Source organism: Euprymna scolopes, chromosome 43 (assembly GCF_053919585.1).
Source record: "Euprymna scolopes isolate OS-2025 chromosome 43, ASM5391958v1, whole genome shotgun sequence".
Lineage (NCBI taxonomy): Eukaryota > Metazoa > Mollusca > Cephalopoda > Sepiida > Sepiolidae > Euprymna > Euprymna scolopes.
In genome coordinates, this window is record NC_136524.1 from 17391878 (window position 1) to 17409584 (window position 17707).

The window sequence follows — 17707 nt, forward strand, 5'->3', positions numbered from 1 at the left end:
ATCCAGTAAATGTCATTCTAAATGAATAATTTTTTAATGCAGTTTTTTTTTTTTTTTTTGTATAGGGGTCACCACTTATCAAGGCCCAGAGCCACTCGAAAATAAAGGTTAAAGAGGTTACAGTAGTCAATGGAACAATATCATCAATATCGTTAGTAATGTAAATTTGGTAAATTGGATTATTTAAGGGGAATGGCTTATCAGGAATTTGTTTACATTGGACTTGAAGACGACTATATTGTAGTCAATTGGAAAGTAGGAAAACAGAACAGAGTTTCACAAGCATGCAGTTCTAAGAAAGAAGGTTTGTTCATGGAATTTACGTTTAGGTTTAGGCACAGACAAAGAGTGGGTGAAATTACTGATATGGTTTCAGCTAGACGAGTGTTTTTCATGAAAGTTTAGCCAGAGAGGACCATCGATTGGAGCTCAGAGGAGCACTTGCTATGAAAATAACAATAAAAATGAGACAGGCTTTTAATGTCTCTTCTGTGAGAAAGAGGCTACAGTGAAAAGAAAAGGGCATCCCCGACTAGACTATGAAGTCTATTTTTAACTCTGTCAAGGCAGGATAAGTCCTTTCTAGCAGCTCCTGGCCAGATATAACAACAATACTCCATCCTTGGACGTACCTGGCTCTTATAAAGATATAGAATTGCATCAATTTTTCTATGTCCTTCTTTCTTTCAAATCAATCCTTATCACTTTCTTCCATATTTTACTTGACTTTTCCATGTGAACTAACTTTGAAAGTGAAAGTTTGGTTAAACATGTCTTTAAATTTGTCTTAAAAGAGTGCAGCAATTTTGTCATGTCAACGACTACAGTCATTATTTTATGTTTAGATTTGCAAATATGAATACATATTTATAATAGTGATAATAGTAGCAGTAGTGGTGATGGTGGTTGTAGTAGTCATAGTAGTAGTAGTCCATTTTCAGTCTGGAACAAATCTAGTGCTTATCCCCAGTTTAATAGGACTAATCTGTTACAGATTATACCTTTCAATAACATTGGTAAAACTTTTGCTCACAGCACCTGTGTATTCACAAATGGTCACCCATCTAAGTACTGACAAGGCTCAACATTGCTTAACTTTAGTGATCTGATCAGAGAGAAAGAGAGAGAAAGAGATATTATATAAAAGAGCATATTGTTCTTTTATATGAGACATATGGTGGATTGAGGAGGGTTATCAAATAAAAGTGGAAACAAAAGTGTGAATGGGGAAAAGGTTTAGTGGATAAGTATATCTAGAGGCAAAGAGTATAGCAAGAAGAGTGATCTACAAAGCCAATAAAAAGGCTGAGAAAGTTAGGTTTACAAATATACTACACAAGGATGACCAGAAAAATGAGAGATTGTTAAATACAGAGTTTTCATGGGATAAAAAAATCTCTAGAAGTTACAGAATCAGTATCTGGATCATCCACAAGAACTGATAAATAAGGAAGCTGTGAGAAAGATTAAGAATGGTAAGTCTGCAGTAAAGAGGAAGCACTAAATAGAAATAACTAAAATCGCGTAAATTTGATGGATCATATTCTGAGAGTGATTAAGAGAATAATCGAGTAATAAATAATAAAATCAATAAAAAATCAATAAAAAATCAATAAAAAATCAATAAAAAATCAGATAAGCATAGATGAAATGCAATTTGGTTTTATGTTTGTGAAAAATACCACTGATGCTAGACAAATGCACGAGAAGTATCCTGTATTTTGCTTCTGTGGATTTAAAGACAGTTTTTAATAAAGTGCCAAATAATGCTGTCTGGTAGACTTTGCATAAATTGAGTGGTTGGTGAACGTTGTTCAAGAAATTATGAGTAGCAACACATTTAGTGTTATTAATGTGGACATATGTTAAAATTAACATCACATTTAGTGACAGCTTTAATGTTAAAGAGGGAGTACATCACAGATCTGTATAGAGTTAATTATTTTCCATTTGTGTTTCAGAAGCATTGTCCAATTAGTTTCATATGGGTTGTGCTGAAGTGATGTTGTATGTTCATGATTTAGTGCTTGCCTGCAAACAATGGATGATTTTGTTAAGTTAAAGACTTGAGGGAATGCTATGAAAATTAGAAGTCTGAAAGTGAATGTTACCAAGATGAAAATGATCAGTGATTATAGTATTGGAAATCCCCTTCCCCTCCCGAAAAAGAAAATTCCCTCATTTAGTTTATAATAAGAAAGTTGGGAGCAATTCAATTTTTTGTGGATTTATAAATTAGATATAATGAAAGTATATTTGGATGATAAAGACTATTAATGCTGTTTAGAGTTTTTTATGACATTATGAAGCCCAGAAAAATTCCATTATTAACCAAGGAAATAGTCTAGCAGACATGTGTATGCAGTGTGATGATACATGGAAGTGAAACCTGGCCCATGAGAGTTAAGGAAATGCGTTCTATGGAAAGAAATGATATCAAAATTATATGATGGGTATGTAATGTGAGTGTTAAAGACAGACTTATGTTTAATAACCTTGGAGGAAGATTAAATGTGAACAGTATATGAAGATATGTGCAGAACTTTTAGTTAGGTCATATTGAAAGGATGGATGAGAATTTTGAAGTCAACAGATATAAAACAGTCAAGATAGCAGAGTTGGTAAAGGAAAACCTTAGAAATTATGAGGGGGAGTGATAAGGATAGATTTGAAAGAGAGATGAATAAAGACCTGGACATAGTTTAGTTTGGTATTCAATTTTTTAAAACTATTGAAAATATGCCATTATGTACAACTGACATAAAACCAAATATGAGGTCCTCAGAATTATACAGTACTTTGAACCCGTTTTCTGACGTTTTTTAAGTACCATAGATTCAATGATGGTAATAAATGAGACAACTGTCTAAGAAAGAACAAACCCAGCTTCTGTTATTTTAAATGAAAGTCAGAAAAAGAAATATCCATATGACTTACCCTGATAAACTAATTACTGGAGATGCATCAACACATTTTCCAGTATTAAAAGTCCAGAGAATCTCAACCATTTTCTTTTTATGATTGCAAGTTGCTTGTGAGTCATCTATCGAGTGGTAATCCTGATCAGCATCCAATACTCCAGATTCATCTTTTAGTTTTTCCTTTTTGAATAATTTTGTAGGTATTTGATCCTCATTTTCAAACATATCTCTTTTGTCACATAGTGTAGTAGATTTTGGGAAAACCATTTTGCCAGAAACAGATGCTTCTTTTCTATTGTTCAATCGAATTTGTTCAGAGTTCTTCAAAGAATCTGCTTTTACAGACTGACTAGAATTGAATAATATTTCATTGTCAAAATGTGATTTCTCTTTCTGTATTGAATCTTCCTTTAAACTTCCATCATTCCATTGCTCCATAGTTGAAGATTCTTCTTCTTTTTTTGTTATTTCACCTTTTAGGTTTTCTTTGTTTTGTTTGTAAATCAGTTTCTTCAGTGTATGCAACGTTTCAGCATATGAACTATGAAAAACTGAGTGTATAAGTGGAGTAAGCTCAATTTCTAAGCTCAACTGAAGTTGACCAATAAAGTGCATAGCCATAATAGAATTGCCACCCGCAGACACAAAAGTTGTAGATGGGTCAATGGAAATATCTTCAGGTAAATTTAATGAAATCTAAAAAAATAAATAAAAATGTATATTAAAATATTTCCTTTACATGTAGATAACTAAAAACAAAACATCACTTGTTTATCTAGCCACACTGAAGAGTCATGTTATGGCAAAACAGGCTAGCTTTGGGTGATTACATAGGGTTGAGATAATAAGATTACTCAAAAAGTAGCTTCTTTTAAAAGAATGTAAACTTCTAAAAAAATCATCAATTGATAAAAATATTGCAAGTCTATTATGGAAATGTTGTTTTAACCTAATTATTTAATCATAGAATTGCAAGTTACATCAAATTATTTTAAAGATTAGATTTAGATTGAAACATTTCCATTATAAAATAATTTGGTTCAATTCATATTTTTATGGTCAAACAATACCATGATAATTATATTTAATTCTAAATATCCTATTTAAAAAAAATTAAAAATTACTTTGGTAAAAAAAAGATAAATAAACAAAAAACAAAACAAACAAACAACATCATAGTTGTTAAAAATTTACAAAGCAAAAATAGCAACACAAAGACTCCCGGAGAGCGCTGAGTAGATAGAAATAATATGTCTTCTATCTATATTACAAAGTAATATAGATAGGAAAATAAGCAAAACTTCCTACAGTATTTCTTACACCATGTTTTGCATTGTTCCTTCAATTTCTGCTACGACTTTGGATTGGATCTAGTAAAACTACTGTTTATAACCCAAAAGTTAACAGCCAATGTGAGCGCTATAATGGAATTATATGGAACACTATCTTATCAGCTTTGGAATGTCAACGATTACCCATTAACACTTGGCAGGACGTTCTACAGAATGTTTTACATGCTATTCGTTCTCTACTATGCATAACCACTAATGCAACCCGTCACGATCGTGTGTTCAATTTTGAAAGGCACTCTTCCACTGACACTGCATCACCTGTTTGGCTCTGTAAACCTGGAAAGGTGTTATTAGAATGGTGGCAAGAGCAAGTATGACTCTAGTATTACTGAAGTAGTGGAACTCCTCAAAGCCAACCCTACATACACGAGAATTCAGCATTGTGATGGTTGGGAGGATTTGGTAGCATTGAGACATTTGGCCCATTTTCCACGATCTCGGGATCCTGGTGAAAATCCATACTCAGATCAACCTCAAAATTCTGCTGGGGCCATAGACCCCGAAAATCTGCCATCTTCACCTGGTGCAAGTCCCAAAATTCATATTTCCTCAAGGTCTGAGACTTCTCACTTTTCTGGTGGTGAGCTGCCTCTCCGCTGGTCTAGCAATACTCATAAACCAGTCCAGCAGTTGGATTTATAAACTTTCTAATAATAATCTTTGTTTTAAGTGGGGACAGTGTTATAATTTTCTTAAAATAACTTTCTTATTAAATGACTTTCTCTTTATTTGATAATGTAACAGTTGTTAAACCCTTGAATTTATTTTTCTGAAAACATATATCCGGTCCCTTACGTGGACAAATAAATTGTTAACACTTAAACCTAATGTTCTTGCTATAATTTTCTTAAAATAACTTTCTTATTAAAGTGACTTTCTCTTTATTTGCATATCTCCTCTCATGTGATCTTGTCGTTTGCTTTTTCTTTATTTTCTTATTTGAATACTTTTTGGTTTTTTATTAACATGCATTCCTGACCACTTGCTGGATTTGTTGTAAAATTTAGTTGAATAAAGCCTTGGAAAATGGTCTTTCTATTTGCGTCTTCATTACATTACAGTAAGGTACCTCCACTATTTGCTATTTTGGGGTTGGCTAAAAGAGTAAGTCTACTCCAAAAAGCATTCAAACATGCTTGTAAATAATTTAGACTATTATTAAAACTTTTTGTAAATAATCCTCTCCTTTTAAAGTTTTATAAATGAACACTATCTTTAAATAAAAATCTGCAAATGCAAAGTTATAAAGGTATGCATTGTTTGTTTACAATTCAAACAACTAAAAGTATTTTAAAAATCAGTGTTAAAGCAAAATATGTCCTTTGCCAATTGTACATTCTGAGGTGCCTCAAGTTCATTTGATCCATACATTTTGTCCTTTTTTTTATTTTCATTTCTTTCTCACATTAAATTAATTTTTTTTTCAAAGGAGTCACCACTTATTAAGGTCTGGAGGTCACTTGAGGATAAGGGTTAATAAGTATACAGGAATCAATGGGAAAATGTTGTAGTAATTATTAGTAATGGAAATTTGATAAATTGGATTACTTAAGAACTTGTTCACATTGGACTTGAAGATTACCATATTGTAGTCAGTTGGAAAGCAGAACAGAGTTTCATAGGTGTGCAGTTCTAAGAAAGAAGCTTTGTTCATGGAATCTATGTTTAGGTTTAGGCTCAGATAAAGAGTGGGTGAAATTATTGAGAGTGGTTTCAACTAGACGAGTGTTTTTTGTGAAAGTTTAGCGAGGGGGGACCATAGATTGGAGCTTAGACAAGCACTTGCCATGAAAATAATAAAGTAGAGACAGGCTCGCAATGCCTCTTCTGTGGGAAAGAGGTTGCAGGTAAGAGAAAAGGGCATCCCCTACGAGGCTATGAAGTCTATTTTGAACTTTATCAAGGTAGGATAAGGTCTTTCTAGCAGCGCCTTCCCAGATGTGGCAACAGTACTCCATCCTTGGAAGTACCTGGCTCTTATATAGGTAGAGAATTGAATCAGCAGTGAGATATCTACTGGAGCAGTAAAACGATCCCACCATTTTTCCAGCAGCCTTGGCAACAGATTTGATGTAGGTTCTATCTCAGATCAGGAGTAAAGGTCAAGCCCAGAAGCTTGTTGAAACATGGAACCTTCCAAGATGAGAGCCATTGATTTCAATTGATGCCAGATGGATATCAAAGCGTTGATGTAAAGATAGAAGCTTGGTTTTAGATGCATTAAAATTAACCAGTCACCTCTTTCCCCATTGCACCCCACATGATCAAGATCAAAAGACAGAGAATCAGAGAGAACTTGGTTGTTTATGGCCTTTGAAGTGTTGCCATCGTCAGCATAAATTTCTACGAATGATCTTAGGATGTGATTTGGGAGATCATTGATGTAGATCGAAGAGAGTTGGGCCCAGGATATATTAAACAACTAATGATCTGTCAGATCAATATATGTATATTAAATTCATAATTTCTCAATTTTGACATTGATTGACACACATTTTTTACAAAGATTACAAAATCAAAGGATTACACAAAGTCAGAATGTATCGTAATCATCCCCCTTCTCTCTTCTCTACCTCAATTTTTATTCCCAATCTTTCTCCTCTCTTTTACATCATTCCATTCCTCTCAACACATTTCTCTTATTATTTACCTATTATTTACATTTCTTCCTCTGCCACACCTAAAACATCGATGCTTTTATTTTAAGTTTTATTAATGTATATACATTTGTTTTAAGTTTTTCTTAACACTTACGCTTTTTTAATTAATAATTATTAAGTTCTTAATACGAGGGGCGTCCAATAAGTAATGCCCCTAACCCACTTCCAGTTGTCTGATCTAGCTGAGATTTTGCATGTGCAATGATTTATATCTCTAAGGGTTATGTGGCAAATTACAGCTCTGAACTAATTGTGGTTTCTGTTTTACAGGTATTTGAACTGAGTCAGGTGTGAAATGGAGCCTGTTGAATGTCGAGCAGTGATCCAGTTTTTGTATTTGAAAGGACGCACAGCACAGGACATGAGACTTTTGATGAAATGAAAGAAACTTGTGGTGATAATGTCCCATCATATGACCTTGTAAAACGCTGGCATCGTGAATTCAAACATGGCCGAAAGTCGGTGGAAACAGCTTCCAGACTTAGTCACCCCCCACCTTCTGCCATTGATGAGGCATCTGTCCGTCAAGTTGAGGCTGCCATTTTGGAAGATCGGCACATTACTATTCACTAAATAGCCCAAGATGTCAAGCTGTAGAAACTATCATTCATGACCATTTGCATAAGGTGTCTGCCAGATGGATTCCCAGGTTGCTCACACCATTCCAGAAGCAAGTTGATGAGTCAAAGTTTTTCAAAAGACAAGAAGATGAGTCAAAGTTTTTCAAAAGACTGATTACACAGGATGAAACCTGGGTCCATCACTATATGATCCAGAGACCAAAGCCCAGTCAATGCAGTGGAAGCACTTGGACTCACCACCTCCAAAGAAGGCAAGGATGCAGCCCTCTGCTGGCAAGGTCATGCTCACAGTCTTCTGGGACCAGGACGGAGTAGTGATGACAGATTTCCTGGCAAAGGGTACCACAATTACAGGAGCCTATTATGCTTCACTTTTGAGGAAATTAAGGGAAGCTATCAAAATCAAGAGGCGGGGCAAGATCAGCAAAGGTACCCTCCTCCTGCAGGACAACGCTCTGGTCCACAACTCGCATGTCGCCAGATCAGAAGCATGGGCATGTGGTTATGAAATCCTCCCTCATCCTCCCTACTCTCCTAACCTTGCACCCTCTGACTTTCACCTCTTCCCAGCCATGAAGTTGTTTTTGAAAGGAAAGCGTTTCCCAGATGATGCAGCCTTGATTTCTGAAATCACGTCGTGGTTGGAGGACCAACCTGGGGTGTTCTACAAAAACGGTCTCCAGAGCTGCATCAAACGATGGGAGAAATGCATAACTCTAGGTGGTTCCTATGCAGAGAAAGACTAATAACTGTGCCAAGTTTCATTGCTCTACTGCTATGGGAAGTGGGTTAGGGGCATTACTTATTGCACGCCCCTAGTATATATACTTTTGTTTCAAAGTTTAAAAAAAAAATTTATATGCTTTTTTTTTAAAGTTTTTTTTTTAAATGTATATAACGTTGTTTAAGACTTTGCGAAGGCACTGCAATCTACAAACAATCTATGGCAACAAGCACAAAACAACTTACCTTCCAAGATTTCTTGAAAATTTCTTCTAGTGAATGATCATTCACCATATTTTCTTTTAACTTTTCAAGAAGAGATGGAATGTTCTGTTTGCCTTGTAAAAATAAAAAAGGATATTAAAATTAAATTAAAAAAATGAATAAATATTAAACATATAAGCAATTGTTGTAAAAATAATCATAGTTTGAAAGATTAAAAAATAAATAATCCTGTGATGAATTACATTTTTGTAAAAAAATACATTTCAAAAGATATAAAAAGAAGTTGTTACCAAAGTAGGAAGTTTACTTGAAATATTTCATCTAAAACAACAAGAAAAAAATAAAAATAAAAAAATATGTAAGTTTAAACACTAAACTATTTAGAATAAATTGAGGAGTAATTTCTCTCTGTTAACAAACCTTCTACTCATAAATTATAATTAAGAATAATTTTGTTTAATTAAAATTTATCACAACTTCTATTTATCTATGAAATCAATTGAAGAACTAATATTGGGTGATCAGAGTTCGAATGGTGGAAGGTAAGAAATAACTCACAGTAACTGGCACTTTATTACCATTTACTTTGTTTGCTAATTAAAATTTAGTTTGTATTTTGTATAAAACTTTTGTTCTCAAGTGTATTTATCAACCAATATTTGATTGTATATCTCCATCCCAAAATAGATATTGTTGGAAAGAAGTGCGTTTGAATGAACAAGACAACAGGAAATGTTATTATGAGAGATTATTGAATACTAAGTTCTTAAGTAACTGAGAAAATCTCAAAGTTACAGAAGCAGTATCTGAGCCAACCGTAAAAAGGAAGAAATGTGGGAATCTATTAGAAAAATAAGTAGAAAGTTCTAACACTCTCAGGCATTGTTGCAGAGATGTTGAAGGTTTAAGGTGAAGTATGCATTGAGATAATCACTGACGAGATAATCACTGATACGATAAATCAGATCATAAAAGAAGAGGTCTTTCTGAAAGATGGGGAACTTAATTGTAAACCATTACAAAGGTGAAAGAGAATCTCTGGATAAAGTTAATTACAAAGGATTAGAACAGATGAATCATGTCCTAAAAGTTGCTGAAAGAATAATTTAACAAAAAATAAATTTTCATACTTGGTCACTGATACTATATTTATCCTCAGACAAATGCAAGAGAAGTATCTTGGTAAGAAGAACCTTCATTTTGCTTTTGTGAATTTGAAGAAAGCAATGTACAGCAATGCTCAGAGTCATGTTAGAATAAAACTTTCATGTTACAGTAGGAGTACATTAGTGATCTGTAATGTGATCATTGCGTTTAAGGAGTTTGTACATGTTCTCAAGAAGAGATGTTTGATGCTAATGATTGAGTAAAAAACAATAGAGCGTCTACTTATTAAATTTAAGACTTGATAATATCCATTCTCAGACTTTTACTTTCTATATCTGATTGTAGTAAAGCAAATGGAGAAAGTTCTTCTACTTAGTTTGTGGGAAGAGAGTTGAGTGCAATTCAATTGTGGGGGGGTTTACTTGTAAGCATTGGCTGTGCAAGAAGTTCATTGACATTACAGGTGGATTGAGAGATGATAAACAATTTGCATCTAATAGAAACTGATGAGAACTCAGATGTGGGAAAGTATACTTTGGCCATCAACGTTGTCTAGATTTTTTATTACTTTGGTGAAGACATTTGAAGACAGGAAGGAGTTGATGTAAGAAATAGAAGTAGATTAAGTTCATGGAACTTCTACCATTACTAACAGGCATTACTGCTATTGTTGACAAAGCAAAGAGTCTATTAGGCATGTGCAATGTGATGATGTATGCAAGTTAAACCTGGCCAACGAGGAGTGAGGATATGTATTGCATGGAGAGAAATGATATGAGAACAATATGATGAATATGTAATGTGAGTTTTAAAGACAAGTGATGACTTCAGCGGAAGATGAAATTTACATAATATAGGGAAATGCATGCAGAACAGTCTTTATTGGTTTGGTCACACGGAGAAGAGTTGTTGGGATAGTAGATGTAGAACAGTTTAGGTAGCAAGGTCAGTTAGCAAATGAAGGTCAGAAAAAACATAAGTAATAAGGATGAATTTGAGAAAAAGGGGATGAATAAATATGCATAGGAAGCAGATATTAAGCCGAATATGATGACTCCTACATGGCTGGTGTATTGCAGAAAGGAATGCCTCCTATTTTTTTTTATTCAGCTTGAATGGATTAGAGGGGATTGCAAATCACATTGCTATGATGATTGAATTCATGACCTGACAGTTTCTGTTAAAGATATTGACGATGTGAGGTTCTAAGAAACCAACCTATGTTGTGGACATGCATCGGAAGCAGAGTTGCATCTTGGAATTACAGAAGTGCATTGAGAATAGCAAGGCCTACGTAGAAATATAAATTCTGGAGCATTTTAATGGTATTACTCCCACCTTCATAGCTCTTCAACTTTTTGAGTAAAAAAAAAAAATAGGAGGCTTTACTTTTGGAGCAACCCTCATATGACAAAGCACACTCCAGACACCCATGCACAGCCATTGTTCATTGCTAATAAAAGTGCATTGAGGATGGTGAGGACTATGCAGAAAAATAAATTTTGGAGCACAAAAGATCACTTGTTTTAATGGTACCACTTGCGTCTTTGTAGCTCTTCAACTTTTTAAACAAAAAAAAAATAGGAGGCTTTACTTTTGGAATGACCCTCATAGAAAGTCAAATTGCCAACTCTCATTAGCAATAATACAAAAATACGAATAGCATACTCTTTGACTGTCGATATTGTCTATATAAAGAGTAAGATTTCTTTTAGTCACTGACCTGAGAGTACAACAACATATTAATACAAATTTAAACTTACCGTGATGATCCAATGGAAATAAGTCTACCCTGACAAGATAATCTGGTTGATAATAAGAAGGGAGGAAACTCTTCAAAGTTTCTTTGATTGTTACGTCTGCCGACGTCTTGTTTATTGACATTTCCTCTTCTGATATTTTGTAGAAAATTATCAGTCTTCCATTTGACACCAATGCCTTACAGTTATCAATAAATGGCAATTTCTTTAGAATAATCTGCACATATAAAAGACGTTAATTCAATTTATAAATTAAAAAAGTTCATAAACTGAAATGCAGCTATATACACACACACATACACATCTGCATGCTTTTGCATATGCATACATACACAAAAATATGTGATAACTCAATATTTTTCAGATACATTACTATTGATTAAAAACTATATAAGTTGAACTTTCATAAATGAAAATTATTTTTGTATGAAATAAAAATACTTTTTGATAGTTTCACATTATATATTAAATGTTATATAATTCTATAAAAATAAGCATTTTTAAATTGTTGAATATATAATGGAACAATGATGCATGTGTTTTTGTCAAGCGCATTCTGCATTTAATGTCTGCTTTCGACTTTGCAATTTTATTTTAAAAAAATAAGCAAAAATAAGGATTTTAAAATATAAGAATATGAAGGTGCATCTAATATTTTGTGCAAAAGAAAGGTTCTTCTAGTGTTCAGCAAGACAAGACCTGTGCAAATGCTTCACTAACAACATTGAATGCATCTTCCAAAACTGTTCTGCTGGTAATGCTAAAGAGAGATTGAGTCACATTTTTGATGCTATCTACAACTCTGCAGTGAACACCTTTGGAAAGAGAGAGGCAGGGATCAAAACTCAGACTAAGCAACTAAGCAATCAATGCCAAATGAGCAGTCCTTAACGGTCACAATAGAAATACTTCTAAGAAGGCGATCACTAGTTATAGTCAACTAATGTACTTCTTAACTTCCAGTGTGTCTGCTACCAGAAGTGGTGACAACGCAAATGAGTTCCTTCACTTTTATTGTTCTTCAGTATTTTTATTGTGAAGCGATTTATTGAAATAAAATATACGGAAAGAACATTATTGAAAAGTATGCAATAAAAATTAAGATTAACACAATTAGTCCTTCTTTTTGCACTTCTAATAACAAAATTAAAAAAATAAAAGTTTTCATTTTATAAGAAATATATGTTTATGAAATATATAAAAAAAAGAAGTTTATTTAATTTAAAAAATAAGTTTTTCATTTGAATTTACATAATACATATGTTTATGAAAATATAAAAATAAAAAAAAGAAAGATTGGAGAAACATAATAAAAAAGAGTGTCATGAACAAAAGCAACCACTGTATATTGCATTTGTTGATCTAATTAAAGGTTTTGACAGCAGGAAGCGGATTTTCACTCTGCTGCAATAGATTGAGTTCCCACCAGGCTCCTGAGGACGAGCATGTATTTCTATGAAGACATGCAGGGCACCATACAGTATAACGGCTCTTCCTTAGACCATTGCTCAATCAAGAGCTGAGTGAAACAGGGGTGCATACTTGCTCAAACACTCTTTGACATTTTCTTCTCCACTATTGTTCTAAGCCAAAGTTGAAGGATTACAAAGTTAAGTTTTTTCTCACTCTGACATTGATATTAAAAGCCTTCTTTTTTATTTAAAAATTACTAAATCGTTCTTAATATACTCAGTCATGGATATGTAAACAACTACATAAAAGTTAATTACAATATTCCTTTGAAAACCTCACATTAATTACTCATTTTTATGGCTTCTTATTAGATGATTGGTTTCATGTCACTCTTATGATTAAATCCATTCATGCATGATTTCTACATTCTGCTTAATTGAATAGAATTTAGGATGATACGTTCTATCACATGTAAATGTTTTTTTTATTTATCTATATCTATAATAGTGACCTTACCAGTGTGTAAGAAAAGTCTCTATCAAACTCTAAATATTCGATGTATAGAGTTGAAATCTGATATATTGGGTATTTGGATTTGTAGCACACTTTTGATTTGATTTTAAGCTGGCAAAAATTGCTGCTAAGGGGTCAAAATTGAAAACAAAACAAAAAAAAACATATTGACCATGGCAAGGTAAGTCAGATAAAACATTACTCCTGCTGTTACTTTTGCTCATGCGTAAAATTAAACTTTCATAGCTCAAAGTCACTTAATTTTTAACCTTTCATATCCATCTCTCAGTAGCGATGATAACGACATTGGAGAGATAAATAACCACTAAGGCTGGAGTCTTAAATGTTCTAGTTTCAATTTCAGCGGATGATACCCAAGACATCTTTTTTAAAAACTTGAAATTATTTATTATATATTGGATGATAATCAATAGAGAATTGGCTCTATAATAATAAATCCGAAATCTGCATGAATTAAAATATCATATTTATGCATTTTTTATGACCGGGCAATGCCAGGCGGTCTGCTAGTTTTTTTAATATTTTTAACAAATTGATACGATCATATTTAAAATAAAATATTTTAGTATTTAAAGAATTTCAGTCGAGTTTTCAACTCAATCTTTTGCATATGATCTATTGACCTTGAATTAAAACAATTTGATTGTAAAGTTATTCATATTTCCTGCCGGGTTTATCTTTTAATTGTTCTGGCAGTGGAAGACTTTCTCACATACTCTTTCTATGGAAGAATCGACCACATTAATAAACTCTTTTAAAAAGCATATGGATTTATATGTTTTTAAGGGAAAATGGAATATCTTTACTGGAAAACATTTTGCGGGAGTTTTCTTCATGAAATGCAGCTTGAATTAAACAACAGTTTATTATTTATTTTTACATATTTTATGAAGCACACACAAAAAAGCCAAATTTTTTTTTTTACTCTTTTTCACTCCAATTAAGGCATATTGCCACTTGGATGTAAGGAGCTACTATTTGAGATTGTGTCTAACAGAAAAATGTGGGAAGTTGAGCAACAAGATGTCTGTTCATATTACATTTAAACTTCAGTGGGTGAATACAGTCAGGAAAGCAGGAAACAGAGAAGAATTTATTAGAGTATAAGGCATTCTAGCATCTAGAGATCTCGATAGTGAAAGGGTGGGATTCTGCTATTTGTCAGGTTAGTTGGGTGTATATATATTAAGGTGGCATAAATACAATGAATTCATCAGAGCACATTCCATTATTAGTATTGTTTTAATAGTAGCAATTATATAGATTTGTATATATTCAAATCAAAATAAAATTGATTTTTAATTATATAATATGAATAAGCTTGACCCTGAGATAAAAGTAAAAATATATAAAACATAAAAAAGTTATGATTATTTTGCTTGAGTTATCTCCTCTTGTCAGAATCAATAAAATGTTTCAATGTGATAATCATTAAATAGTAAACAAAGTAGAGGTAATTATAAGCTTTTTATTTTTATTTTATTACCTTTCATGCTGTGCATGTGGCGATGATAATACAAAAAAAGAAAGAAAATCCAGGATCAGCTTGTACCTATTTACTATGCCTCCCCACGGGACAGAGTTAGACACCAGGGTCGTTTTTTAATGTGGAGAAAAGGTACAACAATAAAAATTGTCTCAGTCGTGAAGGATTTCTCCTCCACCGAAAGAGAACAAGAAATAGAAATGCAGCATCTGAAGAACAGATGGTATTTATTTGCTCCCCCACCGAGCAAATTAGGCACAAGGCCAATTTTTAATGTGAGGAGTGAAGGGAGGGGGAAGGGAAAAAGGGGACCAGCTCCCGAGAGGTGGGAAATGGGAGCTGGTTAAAGGTCAGGCATGTGAGGTTGCCCCCACATCTGTTCTTTGCTAGTCATAGCTGGTCTTTGCTAGTCATAGCTTGCAGCATCTGAAGAACAGATGGTGTTTATTTGCTCCCCCACCGAGCAAATTAGGCACAAGGCCGATTTTTAATGTAAGGAGTGAAGGGAGGGGGAAGGGAAAAAGGGGACCAGCTCCCGAGAGGTGGGAAATGGGAGCTGGTTAATGGTCAGGCATGTGGGGTTGCCCCCACATCCGGTCTTTGCTAGTCATAGCTAGTCATAGCTTGCAGCATCTGTCGGAACAGATGGTATTTATTTGCTCCCCCACCGAGCAAATTAGGCACAAGGCCGATTTTTAATGTGAGGAGTGAAGGGAGGGGGAAGGGAAAAAGGGGACCAGCTCCCGAGAGGTGGGAAATGGGAGCTGGTTAATGGTCAGGCATGTGGGGTTGCCCCCACATCTGGTCTTTGCTAGTCATAGCTAGTTATAGCCTGCAGCATCTGCCGGAACAGATGGTATTTATTTGCTCCCCCACTGAGCAAATTAGGCACAAGGCCGTTTTTAATGTGAGGTAAAAACCAGCTCCCCTAAAAGTAGGCAAAAAGGGGGCACTCTGGTTACCAAAAATAATAATTGTCCCAGTATAGAGGGTTTCCCCTCCATTGACTGGTACAAATTATCTTAAGTGCAGCATCTGCCGGAACAGATGGTATTTATTTGCTCCCCCACCGAGCAAATTAGGCACAAGGCCGATTTTTAATGTGAGGAGTGAAGGGAGGGGGAAGGGAAAAAGGGGACCAGCTCCCGAGAGGTGGGAAATGGGAGCTGGTTAATGGTCAGGCATGTGGGGCTGCCCCCACATCTGGTCTTTGCTAGTCATAGCTTGCAGTATCTGCCGGAACAGATAGTATTTATTTGCTCCCCCACCGAGCAAATTAGGCACAAGGCCGATTTTTAATGTGAGGGGTGAAGGGGAAATGGGGACCAACTCCCCGGGGAGTAGGGAAGCTGGATAGTGACAATTGGTATGAAGGGTTGCCCCTACATTGACCAAGGTCTTATATGTGGGGTTGCCCCCACATATGGTCTTTGCTTGCAGTATCTGCCGGAACAGATGGTATTTATTTGCTCCCCCACTGAGCCAATTAGGCACAAGGCCGATTTTTAATGTGAGGAGTGAAGGGAGGGGGAAGGGAAAAAGGGGACCAGCTCCCGAGAGGTGGGAAATGGGAGCTGGTTAATGGTCAGGCATGTGGGGTTGCCCCCACATCCGGTCTTTGCTAGTCATAGCTAGTCATAGCTTGCAGCATCTGTCGGAACAGATAGTATTTATTTGCTCCCCACACCGAGCAAATTAGGCACAAGGCCGATTTTTAATGTGAAGAGTGAAGGGAGGGGGAAGGGAAAAAGGGGACCAGCTCCCGAGAGGTGGGAAATGGGAGCTGGTTAATGGTCAGGCATGTGGGGTTGCCCCCACATCTGGTCTTTGCTAGTCATAGCTTGCAGTATCTGTCGGAACAGATGGTATTTATTTGCTCCCCCACCGAGCAAATTAGGCACAAGGCCGATTTTTAATGTAAAGAGTGAAGGGAGGGGGAAGGGAAAAAGGGGACCAGCTCCCGAGAGGTGGGAAATGGGAGCTGGTTAATGGTCAGGCATGTGGGGTTGCCCCCACATCTGGTCTTTGCTAGTCATAGCTAGTCTTAGCTAGTCATAGCTTGCAGTATCTGCCGGAACAGATGGTATTTATTTGCTCCCCCACCGAGCAAATTAGGCACAAGGCCGATTTTTAATGTGAGGGGTGAAGGGGAAATGGGGACCAACTCCCCGGGGAGTAGGGGAGCTGGATAGTGACAATTGGTATGAAGGGTTGCCCCTACATTGACCAAGGTCTTATATGTGGGGTTGCCCCCACATATGGTCTTTGCTTGCAGTATCTGCCGGAACAGATGGTATTTATTTGCTCCCCCACCAAGCAAATTAGGCACAAGGCCAATTTTTAATGTGAGGAGTGAAGGGAGGGGGAAGGGAAAAAGCGGACCAGCTCCCGAGAGGTGGGAAATGGGAGCTGGTTAAAGGTCAGGCATGTGTGGTTGCCCCCACATCTGGTCTTTGCTAGTCATAGCTGGTCTTTGCTAGTCATAGCTTGCAGCATATGAAGAACAGATGGTGTTTATTTGCTCCCCCACCGAGCAAATTAGGCACAAGGCCGATTTTTAATGTAAGGAGTGAAGGGAGGGGGAAGGGAAAAAGGGGACCAGCTCCCGAGAGGTGGGAAATGGGAGCTGGTTAATGGTCAGGCATGTGGGGTTGCCCCCACATCTGGTCTTTGCTAGTCATAGCTTGCAGTATCTGTCGGAACAGATGGTATTTATTTGCTCCCCCACCGAGCAAATTAGGCACAAGGCCGATTTTTAATGTGAAGAGTGAAGGGAGGGGGAAGGGAAAAAGGGGACCAGCTCCCGAGAGGTGGGAAATGGGAGCTGGTTAATGGTCAGGCATGTGGGGTTGCCCCCACATCTGGTCTTTGCTAGTCATAGCTAGTCTTAGCTAGTACTAGCTTGCAGTATCTGCCGGAATAGATGGTATTTATTTGCTCCCCCA

The 17707-nt window shown here is 35.7% G+C and overlaps 1 protein-coding gene across 2 annotated transcripts in view; it reads right to left on the reverse strand.

Annotated features, from left to right (window-relative positions):
* Positions 1–17707, reverse strand: part of LOC145268218 (beta-alanine-activating enzyme-like) — a 130553-nt gene that overhangs the window by 13337 nt on the left and 99509 nt on the right. For both annotated transcript variants that reach the window (XM_080123519.1, XM_080123520.1), the window contains exons 10-12: positions 11333–11546; positions 8484–8575; positions 2938–3617 (exon numbers count right to left, since the gene is read on the reverse strand). In XM_080123519.1, coding sequence (XP_079979645.1) covers positions 2938–3617; positions 8484–8575; positions 11333–11546 — 986 coding nt within the window. The remainder of the gene's footprint in view (positions 1–2937; positions 3618–8483; positions 8576–11332; positions 11547–17707) is intronic.